At 49.3% G+C, this 15630-nt stretch overlaps 1 protein-coding gene across 11 annotated transcripts in view; it reads left to right on the top strand.

Annotated features, from left to right (window-relative positions):
• PTPN3 (protein tyrosine phosphatase non-receptor type 3) overlaps positions 1–15630 on the top strand; it is a 99912-nt gene that overhangs the window by 52512 nt on the left and 31770 nt on the right. For 7 of the 11 annotated variants that reach the window (XM_059657596.1, XM_059657597.1, XM_059657603.1 and 4 more), the window contains 5 exons: positions 1554–1642; positions 2685–2748; positions 4061–4233; positions 7536–7670; positions 9753–9929. In XM_059657596.1, the coding sequence (XP_059513579.1) occupies positions 1554–1642; positions 2685–2748; positions 4061–4233; positions 7536–7670; positions 9753–9929 (638 nt within the window). The remainder of the gene's footprint in view (positions 1–1553; positions 1643–2684; positions 2749–4060; positions 4234–7535; positions 7671–9752; positions 9930–15630) is intronic. The other 4 variants (XM_059657599.1, XM_059657600.1, XM_059657598.1 and 1 more) reach the window with 3 other exon arrangements.

Raw genomic sequence — 15630 nt, 5'->3', positions numbered from 1 at the left:
CCTGACAACCCCAGGGCGGCCCTCCTCCAGGTATGACTCAGCAGTCTGGTGGCCTCACCATCTTCACACAAGGCCTCGCGCCTGTCACAAGAGGAAGCTGGGGGTTGCACACCACTCGTAAGAGACACACTGTCACGTCCGACCATATAGCACATTGGCCAGAACTAGTCCTGTGGCCCTGCCTCGTTCAAGTGGAGCTGGGAGATGTTGGGATGGGCATGGGAACTTAGGGATCCGTAACTGCCTGTGCTGCCGGGGTTGAAGTGCAGACTGAAAGACCACAGACCCAGGAGATTGGAGACCCAGGTCACTGCCACCCAAGCCACTCATTGATTTCCTTGTTTTGCGCTCCACTTTGACTTTATTTGCTAATGTGTGTGTCTGTACCACCTGCTTAGTATTTTCCCCTATATTTTGGTCCCAAGTGTCATGTTTAAATGCAACCCTCATTTCCACCAAGGAAATTTGGTTTTGCTTATGTGTGTGATTTCGGTTGGGTGCCCAAAAGCGAATGCTCTCTGGATCCTTCATGATATCGGCACTGTGTTCTTTGACCAGTTTTTCTAATTCCCGTGTTCACATCATTTTCTCCAAAGTGAGTGGTCCCCAAAGCCTGTCCTGTGTTCCTTACTTATGTTCCCTAATTTCAGCCTGATAAAAACACTCGGAGGTGGGCCCTGTAATCCTAATTGTACAAAAGGAAAAACTGACACTCAATAGCCCAAAATAACACAGGCTGAGTCAAACTCTGCTCTTGCTTTGTAATTTCAAGTATCTGATCGGGTAAATACGGATTTGAGAGAAAGAGAGAGAGGAAAGGAGAGAGAGGAACATCGACTTGTTCCGTTTATTTATGCATACATTGGTTGCTTCTTGTATGTGCCGTGACAAGAGATTGAACTTGCAACCTTGGTGTATTGGGATGACGCTCTAACAAACTGAGCTACTGGGCCAGGGCCGGGAAGGAGCTGTTTTATTTTTAAATTTTATTTACTGGTACCTTGTTTGCAAACAAACTTAAACTGCGTATAGTTGCGGTATCTTCCTTCTGTATCTTCGTCATCTACGGCACGCCTAGCACACAGGTTCTTAGCAGATGTTGAACTTAATTGGATTTATGAGCAGCTTTCACATCTTAATTGAATTTTGAATCTGTGGTTTTACACTCCATTCTAGTGGCAGGAGTTGAGATTTACAGAAAGCCATGCAGGCGCAGGGCCTTTGTGATTTTAATATGACACCTCATACTAACTGTTGAAAATGTAAACTCAAGTTTCATCTCAGTGATTCTGTGGAATGAGCAGACTGGCCTGGTAACTTTTTGAAACTGGTGGAGGGCGTGTCACTGTCAGCGTGTTCACTTTAGAAGAACCTGGTGCTAATACTTAGATCTTAAGTGTCCATTAAGAGGGGATTTTTGCCTCTTCTCCATAACGTTTTCCCTTCGGAGCTTCTGCGCGTTGCTGTTTATGAAAGCGTGGGTGCTTGGGAGATACCAGAGGACGTGGGCCTGACCGGAGCAGGCTGTGAATCTGAGCTCTTCCTTTTGACAGGACCTGCACAATTTAGATCTAATGATTGGAATTGCTTCCGCGGGCATTGCTGTGTACCGAAAATATATTTGCACAAGTTTCTATCCTTGGTAAGTGCAAACCGGTTCTAATTATTTCCGCATCATGCCTTACAAATATGCTGAACCAAAGTAATGTCAGCTCTAATTTTAAACGGTTATTTCTAAAAAGAGGGATGGAAACTCCCTCCCAAGTGTTCACCTCCGACCTCCGAATCTGATCCAGAGTCAGTACTTTGTTTTCATCGGCATCCCCTGCCCCACCCCGCGTCCCCCTGTGGCGATGTGGATGAAATGGTGCAAGGCAGGCTTTGGAGTTAAAAAATCCTGGGCAGCGCATTGGCCAGGATTCAGAGAACGTTCTCTGGGCCAGAGCTGTGTTTTCAGTGTGGTGTTTACTGATTAATTGAACTTTTACCAAGTGTTAGGTTCTGGTCTAAAACCCCCGGGGACCCAAGACTTGAATCCCCACAAGACAAGTCCATGGGCAAGGCAGCGCTGTCCCCCGTTCAGACTTCACGGTGGAGGACTAAGAGACTCCGGCTTCGAGCATCCTCGTTGGGCACTGAGGTGATGCCTCTGAGCCTCAGTTTCCTCATCTGAAAACTGGGCGTCATAAAATGTACTTTTCAGGCTGTTGCAAGGCTAGATGAGGGACTGCTTATAAAGCTTTTAGTAGGGGACCTGGTATATAAAAAATGCTCTGTTAGTCGAGGCTGTAATTGTGTTGTTACGCAAACAATCCAGGGGCTGCTGGACACGCCGCTGTTGAGTAAGGAGCTGGGATGTGGGTCCTCTTTCTGCGGCTCCACACCACCCTCCCCCAGGTGCACGCCAGCTCATGCAGAGCTGCCACAAATGCAGCTGAGCAAAGAGCGTGCTGCCCGTCGTTCTTGTTATTTAAAAGCTACATCGTAATCCAGCGGCTCCTATGTGATTCCTGGCTTCAGTCAGCTACTTGGTGTGGGGCCGAGGCGATGGGGCCGGCATCATTCCTACACGGAAGTAAACTCGGGTCATCGTGACCCTGGAGCAGAGGACGCACACTGGGAGGAGTCAGCCACGGCCCTGCTGATCCCCGATGTGCTTTTTTGGTGTGTTTTATTCCATGCAGGGTGAACATCCTAAAAATCTCTTTCAAAAGGAAAAAGTTCTTTATACATCAGCGACAAAAGCAGGTGAGTTCTGCCCACGCTTGCTTTGTGTCTCGTTTTCCACCACCTCAGCTCCTTCAGCGGGTGAAGGCAGCTGGCCAGGTGCAGAGCAGGGAGGGAAGAGCAGGGCTTAGGTGGGAAGAAAGCGGAGCTCGGAGCCCGGAGGACCCAGCAGTTCTCTGTAGAACTCACTCTGCTTGTCCGGTTGGAGAAGTAACTTGCTTTGGGGTCAGATGGTGGATTCAGGCGAGCTACTTGGGCGGGTTACTTACCTTCCCCTGGCCGAGCCGAGTTACCTTATTTACAGAAACGCAGCACTGCCTGCTTCTCTGGGAATCCTGAGGATTAAACACAAGAGCATAGGTCAGAGCGCCTGGTGCAGGAGCGTAGCTGTAGGTGTCAGCAGGGTCTGTCCCTTCCCTTGATGTGTCCGCGTGCATGCTGGCCTTCCTGCGTGTCTCCTGAGAGGACCGGTCTGGTTGACCCTGAGGAAGGAGGGCTCAGCAGTGAGGGAGCTGAGGCTCCCCACTATGAAGGGGAGGGGCTGGAACGTAAACCAGAGCTGCCGCTCCTTCCAGGCACCACGCTCCCTCTGGTTGTGCTGCAGGCTTTTCACTTACTGTCACTGTGTCCATTTCCCAGTGTTGCAAAGAGAGTGTGAACCTAGAATGGCTCCCCATCGCAGCGAACGCTTAGAAACAAGGGCACGAAAGCCCAGAGAAAACCAGGGCTAGCCTCTGGGGCTCGCCCCCCCCCCCGCCCCCCGCATCCCCACAGGATTCCAGGTGGCCCAGAAATGCACTGGATGATGGTGCTTTAACACGAAAACAAATCCTAAACTCAGGCGGCTGAAAGGAAAGCAGATCATTAAGGTGATGGTTCCGCACGAGCACTCTGTTTCACTCTGCTTTGTGGAAAGCAAGTAGAGAAATCCAGAGTGTTCCGGAATTATTCCCGTGGCCTGCTGGGTGAGAGTTCTCTCTCCAGGGGAGAGATTTGCCCAGAGCTCAATGTTCAAAGGAATGTACCCTACAGCCCTTCTGGTTGTTCCAAATATATCCAACCTAGAAACGTAGGCACCTTTGAAAGGGAGGTGCTCACGAAGGACCACAGATACTGACGAAGAGTAGACTCGGGTCGCCTTTCCCACGAGGAAGACGGTGCACCAGCCCACTCCTGAGCGTTCCTGCAACACGGGGCTGTGGCCGAGGCCTTGGGGAGCCAGCTTCCTGCGGTCTGCCGCGTCTCACGTGACTGCCACCCGCGTGGCGTGAGATGCCGAGACCTTGAGCCTACTTCTGCGCCGATGAAACCTCTGCTGTGTTTCTCCTCCCAGACGGAATCCAGGGATCACATTGTGGCCTTCAACATGTTAAATTACCGATCTTGCAAAACCTTGTGGAAATCCTGTGTCGAGCACCATACGTTCTTTCAGGCAAAGAAGCTGCTGCCTCGGGAAAAGAATGTTCTGTCTCAGTACTGGACGCTGGGCTCCAGGAACCCCAACAAGTGAGTACACGCTGGGCTCCACGCCAGACTGAGAAGTAAACACGTCGTCCTGGTCCTCACCGGGGGGCGGACCTGCTCAGTCGGGGGAGGGATGGCATCACCCAGAGGCCCCCGGCGCTGGGGCCGGAGCTGCTGACAGGTCTCGGAACCATGGCTGCCGTCCGTCCGGGGGCAGCGGTGTCTCTTTCCACACATGCTCGGTTTCTGCTCATGTTCCCATCGCCTGTTTCTGCCTCTCCACTCTGCTATCCTCCGAGCTCCCGAGCAGCCAGCATCACAGCTGCTCTCACACCGGGTCACAATAAGGGAAGCACGTGGCAATGACTCAGGGTCACCGTGGAGCTGGCATATGGGCTTTGCTGGCCCGCTGCCACTAAGACAGCCTTGCCCACAGAATACTCATTCCCTCAGATGCTTCGTAGTAATGAATGAATAAGATTTCCAGAGTCAAGTGACTGGTATGTGCTATATATAACCATCATGAAATAACAATTATAATTACAAGTAATAATTATAGCTGATCATTAAGTGCTTGCTTTGCATCATGCACATAATTATATTTAATTCTTAAAAGTACAATCCCATGTGTACTCTTATGTACAAGAATAATATTCAAAGTATTTAATAAGTAGTAAAGTAAAAGAAATTAACCTATACATGCTTACCTTTTAATATAGATTAAAATTCATTCTCTAAATAAACGAACCATGCTTTGTATATTTTTGTGTGTTTGTGTTCAGATTGCCTTCTAAGTACACGCTGTAGCAGAAATTGTTTATCAATTATTTTTTTAAATGTTTTTATTGATTTTAGAGAAAGGGGAAGGGAGAGGGATAGAGAGATAGAAACATCGATCAGCTGCCTCCTGCACACCCCCTACTGGGTATCGAGCCTGCAACCTGGGCATATGGTCTGACTGGGAATTGAACCGGGAGGGACCGTTTGGTTCATGGGCTGATGCTAAACCACTGAGCCACCCTGGCTGGGCTCAATTACTCTTTATGATTTGTATATCATTTGTTGGTTTGAGAAATTGGTTTTGTGATTTTTGCATTGTTGATGTGGCTGTTGCTAAGTTAACAATACCCCTGTGTGAGCCAGTCTCTGATATATGGGACTGTGTCAGACAACTCCAGTGACTTTCCTGTTTCATTGATAATCATTAAGTAACTATAGATTCAATAAGTAGGAAGTTTCTGTTAGTATCAGTGGTAGGATTTATGGCGCTACGTGCTCTCTCTCAGGTTCTGATAAACCACAAACAAATACATTTTCAAAGTTTTTTGCTTTTATAATACTGTCTAGTATTTTACACATTCAGGAGATGTATTACTGAACAAGCTATGAACACAACTTATTGGAATGCAGTGCTTACCTCAGTCGGACCCATTCCTTCCGGCCAGCTGAGAGCATGGACTCTGGTACCGAGCAGCCTGGGCTCAAATCCTACCTGTGCCACTTCCGTTTTAATTTACTTTGCTGCTTCAGTGTCCTCATCTGTAAAATGCAGTCAGCATAGAGTGTGGGGGAGGGCATCTGGTTATGCATTGTGGCAGAAAAAGCTACCTTTATTTTGGTGACTTAAAGCAACAACCGTTGTATGATACCTCAAGATTTTGTGGGTCAGGAATTTGGGAAGGCCTCAGACAGACAGTTCTTTGCTCAGCGACATGCAGCTGGTAGCTAGTCTGGTCTGAGAGTCCAAGAGGACTTCTCTCGCACACCTGGTGCCGTGATGAAATGATTGGCAGGCTGGCTCACCCGGACCCCTCACCCTCTCTGTGTTCCCAGGGCCTCTTCATGTGAGCGCTCCAGCAGGGTGGTTGGGTTTCATACACACAGGCTCAGGGCTCCAAGAGTCTGAGACAGAGGTGGCCGATCATCGTAAAGGCTGGGTCCAGAAGTGGCCCAGCTGTGACCAGCTGCTCTGGGTCACAGCAGTCACAGGCCAGCCCGATTCAGGAGTCAGAGAACCTGCAGACATCTTCCATTGGCTACTGGGGTCAGGTGGGATGTTGGGGGTAGTCCAGAGGCACAGGTCAGCAATTCTTTACTACCAGTGTCAGCTTCAGTGTCCTGGGACGTCTCAGCCCCATTTTACAGATGAGGAAACTGAGGCTTAGAGAGGTTCCAGCACTTGGTGAACCCCTAGAGATACATCTACACATTTGCATATGAGGCCTCCCCATGAGAGGGTCCACATAAAAGAAATCCATTCTGTGTTTTCCGAGCTTATGGGACAGTGGAACACTTTTTCCCCCCCCAAAGAGTACCTATTAATAACCCATGACACATCCTTTGGGGAGCCGCTACGTTAAACCTCTGAATCGCCCGCTTGCTGCCCTCCCTCGGTGCTGTGCCCTCGGTCAGTGGTAATTTGGTGTAGGTTCTGGTAGCAGTGCTGTTGTGCACATTTTGATGAGGGTAACAGTGGTACTTCTCGTAAATTAGTGCAGTGATATTCTAGGGGCTGTTTTGTGTTGTTTGTGTCCTTGGGGACTTTGTTCTTTTGTTGCTGTTGGTGGTTTTAGGCTGCAACAAACGTGTGGAATGTTTTCATACGCCATCGAAACATTTTTTAAAATCTAGAAATCCCAGAACTGAGTTTCCCCTAAACTGGCTTCAAACTTCATCCTCTGAAATAATTCACTCTCTAAGGCAGTGATGGCGAACCTACGACACGCATGTCAGAGGTGACACGCGAACTCATTTTTTTTGGTTGATTTTTCTTTGTTAAATGACATTTAAATATATAAAATAAATACCAAAAATATAAGTCTTTGTTTTACTATGGTTGCAAATATCAAAAAAATTCTATATGTGACACGGCACCAGAGTTAAGTTAGGGTTTTTCAAAATGCTGACACGCTGAGCTCAAAAGGTTCGCCATCACTGCTCTAAGGCATCTAGATAGCTAAGATTTAAATTCTCGGTACAAATAAAATTCAAAAGTAACCTTCAGCTTAGCCAGCGTGGCTCAGTGGTTGAGCGTCGACCTATGAACCAGGAGGTCACGGTTCGATTCCTGGCAAGGGCACATGTCCGGCTTGCGTGCTTTAATTAAGACCAAAAAAAAAGAGAGAGAGAGAGAGAGAGAAATCTTCACCAGAAGAGAAAAAAATAACATAAAGAAAAGGAGAGTAAAGGATCGCTTCTGACCCCTGCACCTCTACTCCTGCTAACCTCGGCCGGTGTCATCAGGGTCCGGGGAGGGAGGGTGTGCAGAGCGTTCCACTTACACTGCAATGTCTTCCTTGTTGAACATGTCAGTGTAGAAAGTGAACCTGCGTCTGGTTTTTCAGGTCTGTAAATAACCAGTATTGCAAAAAGGTGATTGGAGGGATGGTCTGGAACCCAGCCATGCGGAGATCCTTATCCGTGGAGCATTTAGAAACCAAGAGTCTGCCTTCCCGGTCCCCTCCTATTACTCCCAACTGGTACGTCCTCCTTTTTTTGTATTACTCACCCGTAAGCACTTTCTCTCAAAAACAAACAAGCAAAAAAACAAACAAAAATAATGAATTCCTAAATCGAGATGGCCGACAACAGAATTTGCATCGGCAGGTTTGGCTGCTGCAGAGGAAACTGTTTTGGCAAAAGGCACACGTCTAGCTAAACATTGTCCTTGGTGGATAATGCCAGGATGTTCTCTTTTTTAAAGTTATTTGGTCTAGATTTGAGAACTGCAGCCTGTTGGAATGCCCTCTTGGAATGCGAGTGCACATGAGCAATTAATGTTCTAACAGGTCCTGTAATAAAGAGCGTGTTGAGTTTTATTTAATCTAATCTCACGTTTCCCATTAATATCACAGAAGAAACTTTGGGGAAACCTGATACAGGAGCACGATAGAACTGATGTACGGACGGATGGACGGACGGACGGACGTGCGATCCTCAGCAACAGTAGCAAATGCACTTGGGGAGGGAGCCTGCCACTGTTTAAGATGATGGAGTTGGGGAAAAGGAAGGAAGTGGCAGTTGGGCACCGGGGAAGGGCACTGGGTTTGTAGCTGAAAAACCCAGGCTCAGATTTAACTTTCCTGCTCATTCACAAGTTTCTCTACCTCTCTGGTCTCAGTCGCCCCAAATATAAAAGGATTATAAAAATTGCCATAAAAGAAGTAATGCTACACAAATAGCTTGAGGTGGGATTATAATTGTTATTTTATTACAATGTTCCCCCAAAGGCATCAGGCAACTTCTGTGAGTGCCTCCCCAGCACCCTGGCGTCAGCCGCAGAAGGGACGCCCATCTGAAAACATTGCCCCAGCTCCATGCTAGGATAGGAGTGTGGCTTTCTGTTCTATTCACGAAAGCCCCGTGAACCTTTAAGTTCCCAGGCTGAGGGGAATTCTCACAGGCCTCTGGGTAAGGACCTGCCACTGGAGCCCAATGCCCTGGGCAGGGATGACGATGGTATTTGTTGTTAGTCGTAACAGGGCTGAGCAGTTTTGCTTCTTGGGTCCCACGAAATGGGCCCACATTCTTAAGAGGTAAATTTACGCTATAAAGTAGCTTAATTTGCCTGAAAGTATCTTAGGCAGCAGTGCCAGGGACAGCAGAGGCCCAGGATGGCACCCAGGAGGACAGCTGGCTTTGATGTTGCCACACCCTTGGCGGGGAGCTCTGATGCTATTTATAGGTCCTCCCTAGGGAGTTACCAGCCTTTCTGCTCTACTGTGGACACCATGTTATTGATTGTCCAGGCCCAGGGGGTGGTGAATAGTGGAGGCCCTGACAGCCCCAAGGACAGAAGGCTCACAAGGGGCAGGAGGAAAAGCCGAAGGAAAATAGAACTTAGAAAGCTAAGCTCCTGGAATCGCCACTGCAATAGCCGATGCCCAGGGGCTGCCCCTGGCGTCCTGAGAACATCGCCTCTTCTGCTTTATTCTCAGGAGCAGGCAGGTGCAGCGAAGGCCCAGGGAGGTGAGATGGCTTGTCTAAGGTCACACAGCTACTGCTGCTCTCAGAGGAAAAGGATAGTGCTGTGATGTCCATCTAACATCACATAAGGGATGTGTTTTTACAGAGAGAACATTTCTTCTTGGATCAAGTGAACTCTGCATGAAGGGATGTACTAGTAGTTGAAATAAGGTTTGAGTTTTGACTTCTAAACCTTTTATTTCTACTGTTCAAGAGAATCAGGAAAATTGTCTGGTCAGCAGTCAGTATGGCCTATTATTTATGCATTGAGAGCTTGACTTCTCCTTGAAGAATGGCTCACCCTACATCAATACTCAGTGCCTTCCCAAAGGGCATAAACCAGTCTCCTTTGCCTCTTTATGAAACTGAGCCATCTGGGGGCTGCACCGCTGGGCTGACAGTGTTGGGCACCCAGGTGGCCCTGGTGGACTCTGGGGTAGTAATGGGTTAACTGGCTTTTAACTTTCCAACAGCATCAGCCCGGTCATTCTTAGAAAGGTCAGGGCACAAAGTTACATCGCTGGTGTGTGATAAAAAAAATGTTTTTAAGTGAAATTTGCTTTCAACACTTCACGCTCCACCTTTTCCCCACCCAGGCGAAGTCCTCGGCTCCGGCATGAAATCCGAAAGCCACGGCACTCTTCCGCGGATAACCTCGCCAACGAGATGACATACATTACCGAAACCGAGGATGTGTTTTACACCTACAAGGGCTCCCTCTCCCCGAAAGACAGCGATTCGGAGGTTTCTCAGAACCAGAGCCCTCACCAAGAGTAAGAGATTGGGTTATTCTCTCTTTTTACTTGCTTGTGTTGACTATTGAGGAGTTTGCTGAGGCCCAGATGGCCAGAGTTGAGGGCTGGAGGCTGCAGCCAGCTCCCTAGGGTGCCCACTGGAAGACAGGCTGGGGGCCTGGGGTCTGGGGCTGGACTTCTCAGAGTTGTTACCTGTCCGTGAGCAAAGCTCAGTCTCATTCCACATTCCTCAGAGGCATAGACATGTTAACCAGAGTAATATTTCTCTAGATTGTCAGATTTTACTGCTTCCGGGTTCCAGATCCCTGGAAATAAGCTTCTACACAGAACCACGGCATGCCCTCTGGGGTTTTGTTTCCATTTTGTCTTTAATGAGTAGTTAATACAAAGAAAAAACATGCGTAGAACATCTCTGATTTTCTGTTCAATTTGTATCAAGGTCAGTTTGCGTCAAGTTCTTTTATATCCCCACTCTCCTCTTTTAAATGTGACCAACTCCTCTCAAGGCCAGGAAGATCTCTCCTAAAATACTAGCCTGAGTCCTGTTATTATTCAGTAAGACGTATCTAAGGCGCTAGTTCCCTGTTTGACTTGATTACCAGGGAGCCCAGAGCTCCATGACATGCTCAACTGAGTTGGCTTCCCTGAGCCCAGGTTTCTGATAGACTCCCTACTCTTCCTTAATGGGCTTTATTTTTTCTCTTGTTGTAATGAGTTCACAGTTCTGCCATATCTGTACATTGTAGGGTAAGCCATCTCAAACCATTTTTTGAAGTGGAGAAGATACAGGTCCTAAAGAAATAAAATGACAACTTAAGCTAAAGGGGGATGGGGTCAACTAGTCAGCCATGGCCATAGGTATCCATTCTGTGAAGTCCTATACTAACCCTCAAATATAAACATAATGCCTCCCCCAGCAGCATAGGGTTCACAAGGAGACATTTTAGTTAATCGGTCACTTTTTACCACTCTAGCTCCTGGTTTTAAGCATTAAATGCAACCTGATTGTCCTCTAGGCCTCACAAGTAAATTGCAAACCTCGTTTCCCACATAGTACATGTGCAGTTGCTGCCTCTCTGCTGTCCGGGACCACAGCAGTCACGGTTTCCAGCTTATCTGTGTTCTTAACACGTCTAGTTAAGTAATCCCTCTGGCCATTATTTCCTGGTGACCCGAGCTTGGACAATGCTTTTGTTGAAATGATCACTATCTCTTGCTCCAACTGCAGGCCTGGTGAGGCTGCAGTGGAAGCAGGTACGTTCCTCCGTGTGACCCCGGCTTTGCCGATCTAGAGATGCGCGTGCAGGCATGCATCACTCCAACTGGTTTGCGTCTGCGGTGGGCTTCTGTCGCTTTGCCGAAAGGAGAAGGAGGGTTTGGGGACCTGACAGGGGCTCTGGGAAACCCAGGCACAGCCTCGTATCAGATCTTCCCGCCGCGGTTTGCAGTCTGGTTATGGAATCGTGGAGCAGCCAGGCCTTCCCTGACCAGTCCAGTAGCCACTAGCCACATGTGGTTATTCCAATTGAAATTATTTAAAGGAAAATAACATTTAAATTTAGTTCCTCAGTCACATATTCTTATTTCAAGTGCTCAAGACCCACATGTAGGTAGTAGCCACCGTGTTGGACGGCACAGATAAAGTCTGTTTCCACCATCACAGAAAGTGCTGTTAACGGCACAGCTCCGCGTCAGGTGCAGGGAGAGGAACTCTGTCCAATGCTGTGAGGATGGGGTTTTTGTTTGTTTGTTTGTTTTTTGTTTTAATATATTTTTATTGATTTCAGAGAAGAAGGGAATGGGAGAGAGAGATAGAAACATCAGTGATGAAAGAGAATCATTGATTGGCTGCCTCCTACACATCACCTACAAGGGATCGAGCCCACAACCCAGGCATGTGCCCTGACCGGGAATCGAACCATGACCTCCTGGTTCATAGGTTGGCACTCAACCACTGAGCCACACCGGCTGGGCAGTGAGGAAGTTTTAATCCAGCAGCACACTTTATACATCTTCAAGGCTCATTGAGGAAACATCGAGATGAATTAGACCAATCTTTGCCTTCAGGGACCTTGGGCAAGCGGGGTAAATGGCACATGATCAGCCTTCATCGTCGTACTCTGGGGCTCTGTCCCTTTGCTGAAAGGAGAAGGGGTTCTGGGGAATTGTCTGAAGGTTCTGAGAATTGCGTGTCCTGCATCCGATTTCCCTGGTCTGCCGCCACGCCATGGGATGGCAGAGCATCTTAGACCTTCCACAGTCCAGTCCAGGAGCCCCTAGCCACAGAGGCTGGTCTAATTTAAGGTCATTTAAGTTAAATTTCAAATTCACTCCCTCCAGCCCTGTTTAAGACATGGCTGGCCCTGCTCACCCCTACGCATTGCACATCCATTCTTTATGAAACTCTTCCGCCAGACCTTGTAAGACGTGTCCTTCTTGGGCACTTTTTCATTTTGCAGCTAAATGTTAAAAGTAGTGCCCTAGCCGCTTTGGCTTAGCTTAGTGGATAGAGTGTCAGCCTGCGAACTGAAGGGTTCCGGGTTCAATTCTGGTCAAGGGCACATGCCTGGGTTTCGGGCTCGATCCCCAGTGGGGGGGCGTGCAGGAGGCAGCTAATCAATAATTCTCTCTCATCAGTGATATTTCTAGCTCTTTCTCCCTCTCCCTTCCTCTCTGAAATCAATAAAAACACTTTAAAAAAAAAAGTTGGAAATAACAGTGATTCAAAGCCAGGGGCACTGACAATAGATGTCTCACAGTCAAATAGCCTCTGCACTTATCAGTGGGGTGAACAGTTGAAAAGCTGCCGCCCCTACCACCTCAGTTAGGTGGGGGACCCCTTCTGGCTGATGGGTCCCCAGAGGCAGCTGGCCTCCCTGGGCGTCTGGGGGTGGGGGCTCTCTGTTGCCCTCGGCAAGAAGGGAAGGTTGAGCTGTACTTGGTGAAAAAAGCTGTGGTTATTTCAGTGAGTATTTGCAAAATGTTTAAGAGCCTTTTGACATGTTTTATACAGCAGATCTGTGTTAAGAGGCGAAAAGGATTTTGTCAGAGAAATCAGATGAATACGACTCAGGCAGCGAGGAGGGCTCCTTTTAGAAAGCAGAATTAACGTAATGTTCTGCACCCATTCAAGCAAGAAGGAGAAAGAGAAAGGAAGAAAAAGAGCAGTTAGACTCTAGCTTGAAACCCAGTGGCGTAGCTCAGGGTCTCTGAACGCTCTCGGGTGGAAGAGTCACCGGGGGCAGGACCGTGCTCAGAGCAGCACAGCGAAGTTTGGGATCACAGATACCCATCCTTGGCAGTTTGCTTCGTGCCCAAGTGGGCTGGCTGTACGCCTTCCTCCTCAGGCTCCTGCCTTCCCTTCCTTGTTTCAGAGCAAAGGCCAAAATCTGCAGAGAAGGAAGTTTCCTTCGTGGCAGAAGAACCCAAACCAACTACCCCACCACCCAGAAAAACGGGAGGGGAGGTCCCCTAGAGGGAAAATGGCTTTGCCGCCGAGCAGACCCTGGAGGGAAGCAGGTTTGCGGGCAGATCCGGGGTGCGTGTGAAGAACGCCGCTGTCGTTTTACCCGTGGTTTGGATCACCAGAGGAGACACTCCACAGAGGGCGGCGGGCTTTGCGTGGTTACCAGTGCCTTTGCGGTTCGCTCGTCTCTTTCTTCAGAGCTGCCTTGTTCCGTGGGACACAGGGCGGCTGCCACTTTTTATTTCAGAGCTTCTGTGCACACACCATGTGAATGCCCCAGGGCTGCTGCACTCAAGCATGGTGACGATGATACATGTTATATGTGCGTTGACCACTGTTAAATTTTTAAATTTGCTTTTACGACGGCAGGGAGGAAAAAAATTTCTTTAAACTATTTCTGTGCATTGGAAGGTACTTAGGAATCCCCCTCTCAGCCACATCGGCCATGGAGGAATCCCCCAGGCCCTGTCACCTGGTGACGGGGAGCCCTCCTGCAGGGTGGCAGCCTGTTCCAGGCTTGGGCAGCGCCTCCTCCTTGGCAGGGACCCAGCACGACCACCGGTCCCTGCCTCGAGCTCCTGGGACACCACAAAGGGGGTCTGTTTCCAGCCCTACCTGACGGCCCCACGCACTGTCCTTTAAATTAAACAACTCCAATCCCTCCGGCCACTCTCCACCCTTGGCCCAGATTGGAACTTGGTGACAGGGTCTGGGCCTCGTCTAAGTGTCTCCCACAGAGACCGGCCAGCAGCAGGGGTTCCTTAGGAGTTTTGCACTCATTTTCCTTGCACTTGGCTGTCCCTCCCTGGGTTCATTGCCAAGATAAGCATGGCATGTTCAGAATGTCTCCATATCACAAGAGCCCAAGCTTAAGACACCGATCTTTTTGTTACTCAACGGCCCTTATGTGAGGATCCCTGTGAAACATTTCTCCAGGAATTTTATTCACAAGAAACGGAGCCTTCTGAGCGAGCCTGCTGAGGCGGAGCCCACATGCTAAGGAGATCCTTGTCTCATTCTCGGGAGCTCTGATCTTCCAGATGCTGAGAACTGCTGAACCCACCCACCCTCCGTTCACCTGAGCTTCCCGGTTTCCGAGAGAATTCCGTGCTCTTTTAGAGTAACGCCACGAGCCCCAGGAACCGCGTGAAGGCATCTTCTCCTTCATTCGCCCAGCGCCCTCACGGAGCGCGCTCTGCGTGCCTGGCCGAGCCTTACGTGCATCTGGACAGGAGTGGAAAGAGGTCTGGGTTCTCTCCCGACCGCAAGAAGCTCAGAGACTCAGAGAGAAACGTGACGGGAAGTGGCCCCGCTGTGTCCCACCTATCCTACCGTCATAGCGAGTTAGGGCTGCAGAACCCTCCGTGGGAGCACAGCTGCTCCCCCGCACAGGTTGGGGGCGGAGGTATTTGTCATTATCTCAGGTGTAGGAAAGAGGGGCGAGGGAAGCATCATGCAGGAGTCTCTTCTGCATGGGCAGTCCTGCCATTTCTACTCTAACATTGCTCTTCAGAGGAAAGAATGCTATCATGGCCTTTATTTCTGAAGGCACATCCACAGTTCTGGAGCTGAGGGCGGCCTGCGTGCCTGCCTGCCTGTCTCCACCCCTTGATTCCCAGGGAGCTGGGGCTGGTCAGCCCCTCCCTGGCTACTCTGGATCCCAGATGGCAGTGGCAGTCCTCTTCCAGTCCCTCCTCCTCTGACAGGTGCTCCCTTCCTGCCTCAGGGACAAACCTCTTGCTTCTGCTCCCTCCTCCAGCCCTAGTCACCTGCCTGCTTCCTCCAGCCGCCCTCTCTTCTTACTTCCCTCATCCTACTCCTTCCCCTGGAGCCCTGGCTCCACCCACAGCTCCCTTCACCGCTCCCTCCTCACCCACTAGGCTCTCGCTCCGCTGCTCCGCTCGTTAGCACACACATCCTGCCCCCAGAAGAGAGGAAGCCAGCGTGGTTTGGCGTCTTTGCTCCTGGCATCCCCGTGCTGTGTCCAGCTGCCACGGTCTCACTGCTTCTTGTCATTTGATGTCCTCCTCACCATCTGTCTTTCCGTCCTCCATGCTGAGCAGAACGTCCCTGCAGCCTGCAGGGATCGTCTGTACACAGTTGATCAGCCAAAAGCTGCCGTCACATGTTTAATAAAAGTAACCTCTCTGACCCTACTTAGAAAGCAGGATGGGGCACATCCTGGCTTTAAATGTATTATTTTAAATGTATTGTATGAGTACTGTGGGCCGTTTTATGCCGAAAGGAAAAGTA

Source organism: Myotis daubentonii, chromosome 11, assembly GCF_963259705.1.
Source record: "Myotis daubentonii chromosome 11, mMyoDau2.1, whole genome shotgun sequence".
Taxonomy (NCBI): domain Eukaryota; kingdom Metazoa; phylum Chordata; class Mammalia; order Chiroptera; family Vespertilionidae; genus Myotis; species Myotis daubentonii.
The sequence above is the reverse complement of the archived record's forward strand: the minus strand, read 5'-3'. Positions and strand labels throughout refer to the sequence as shown.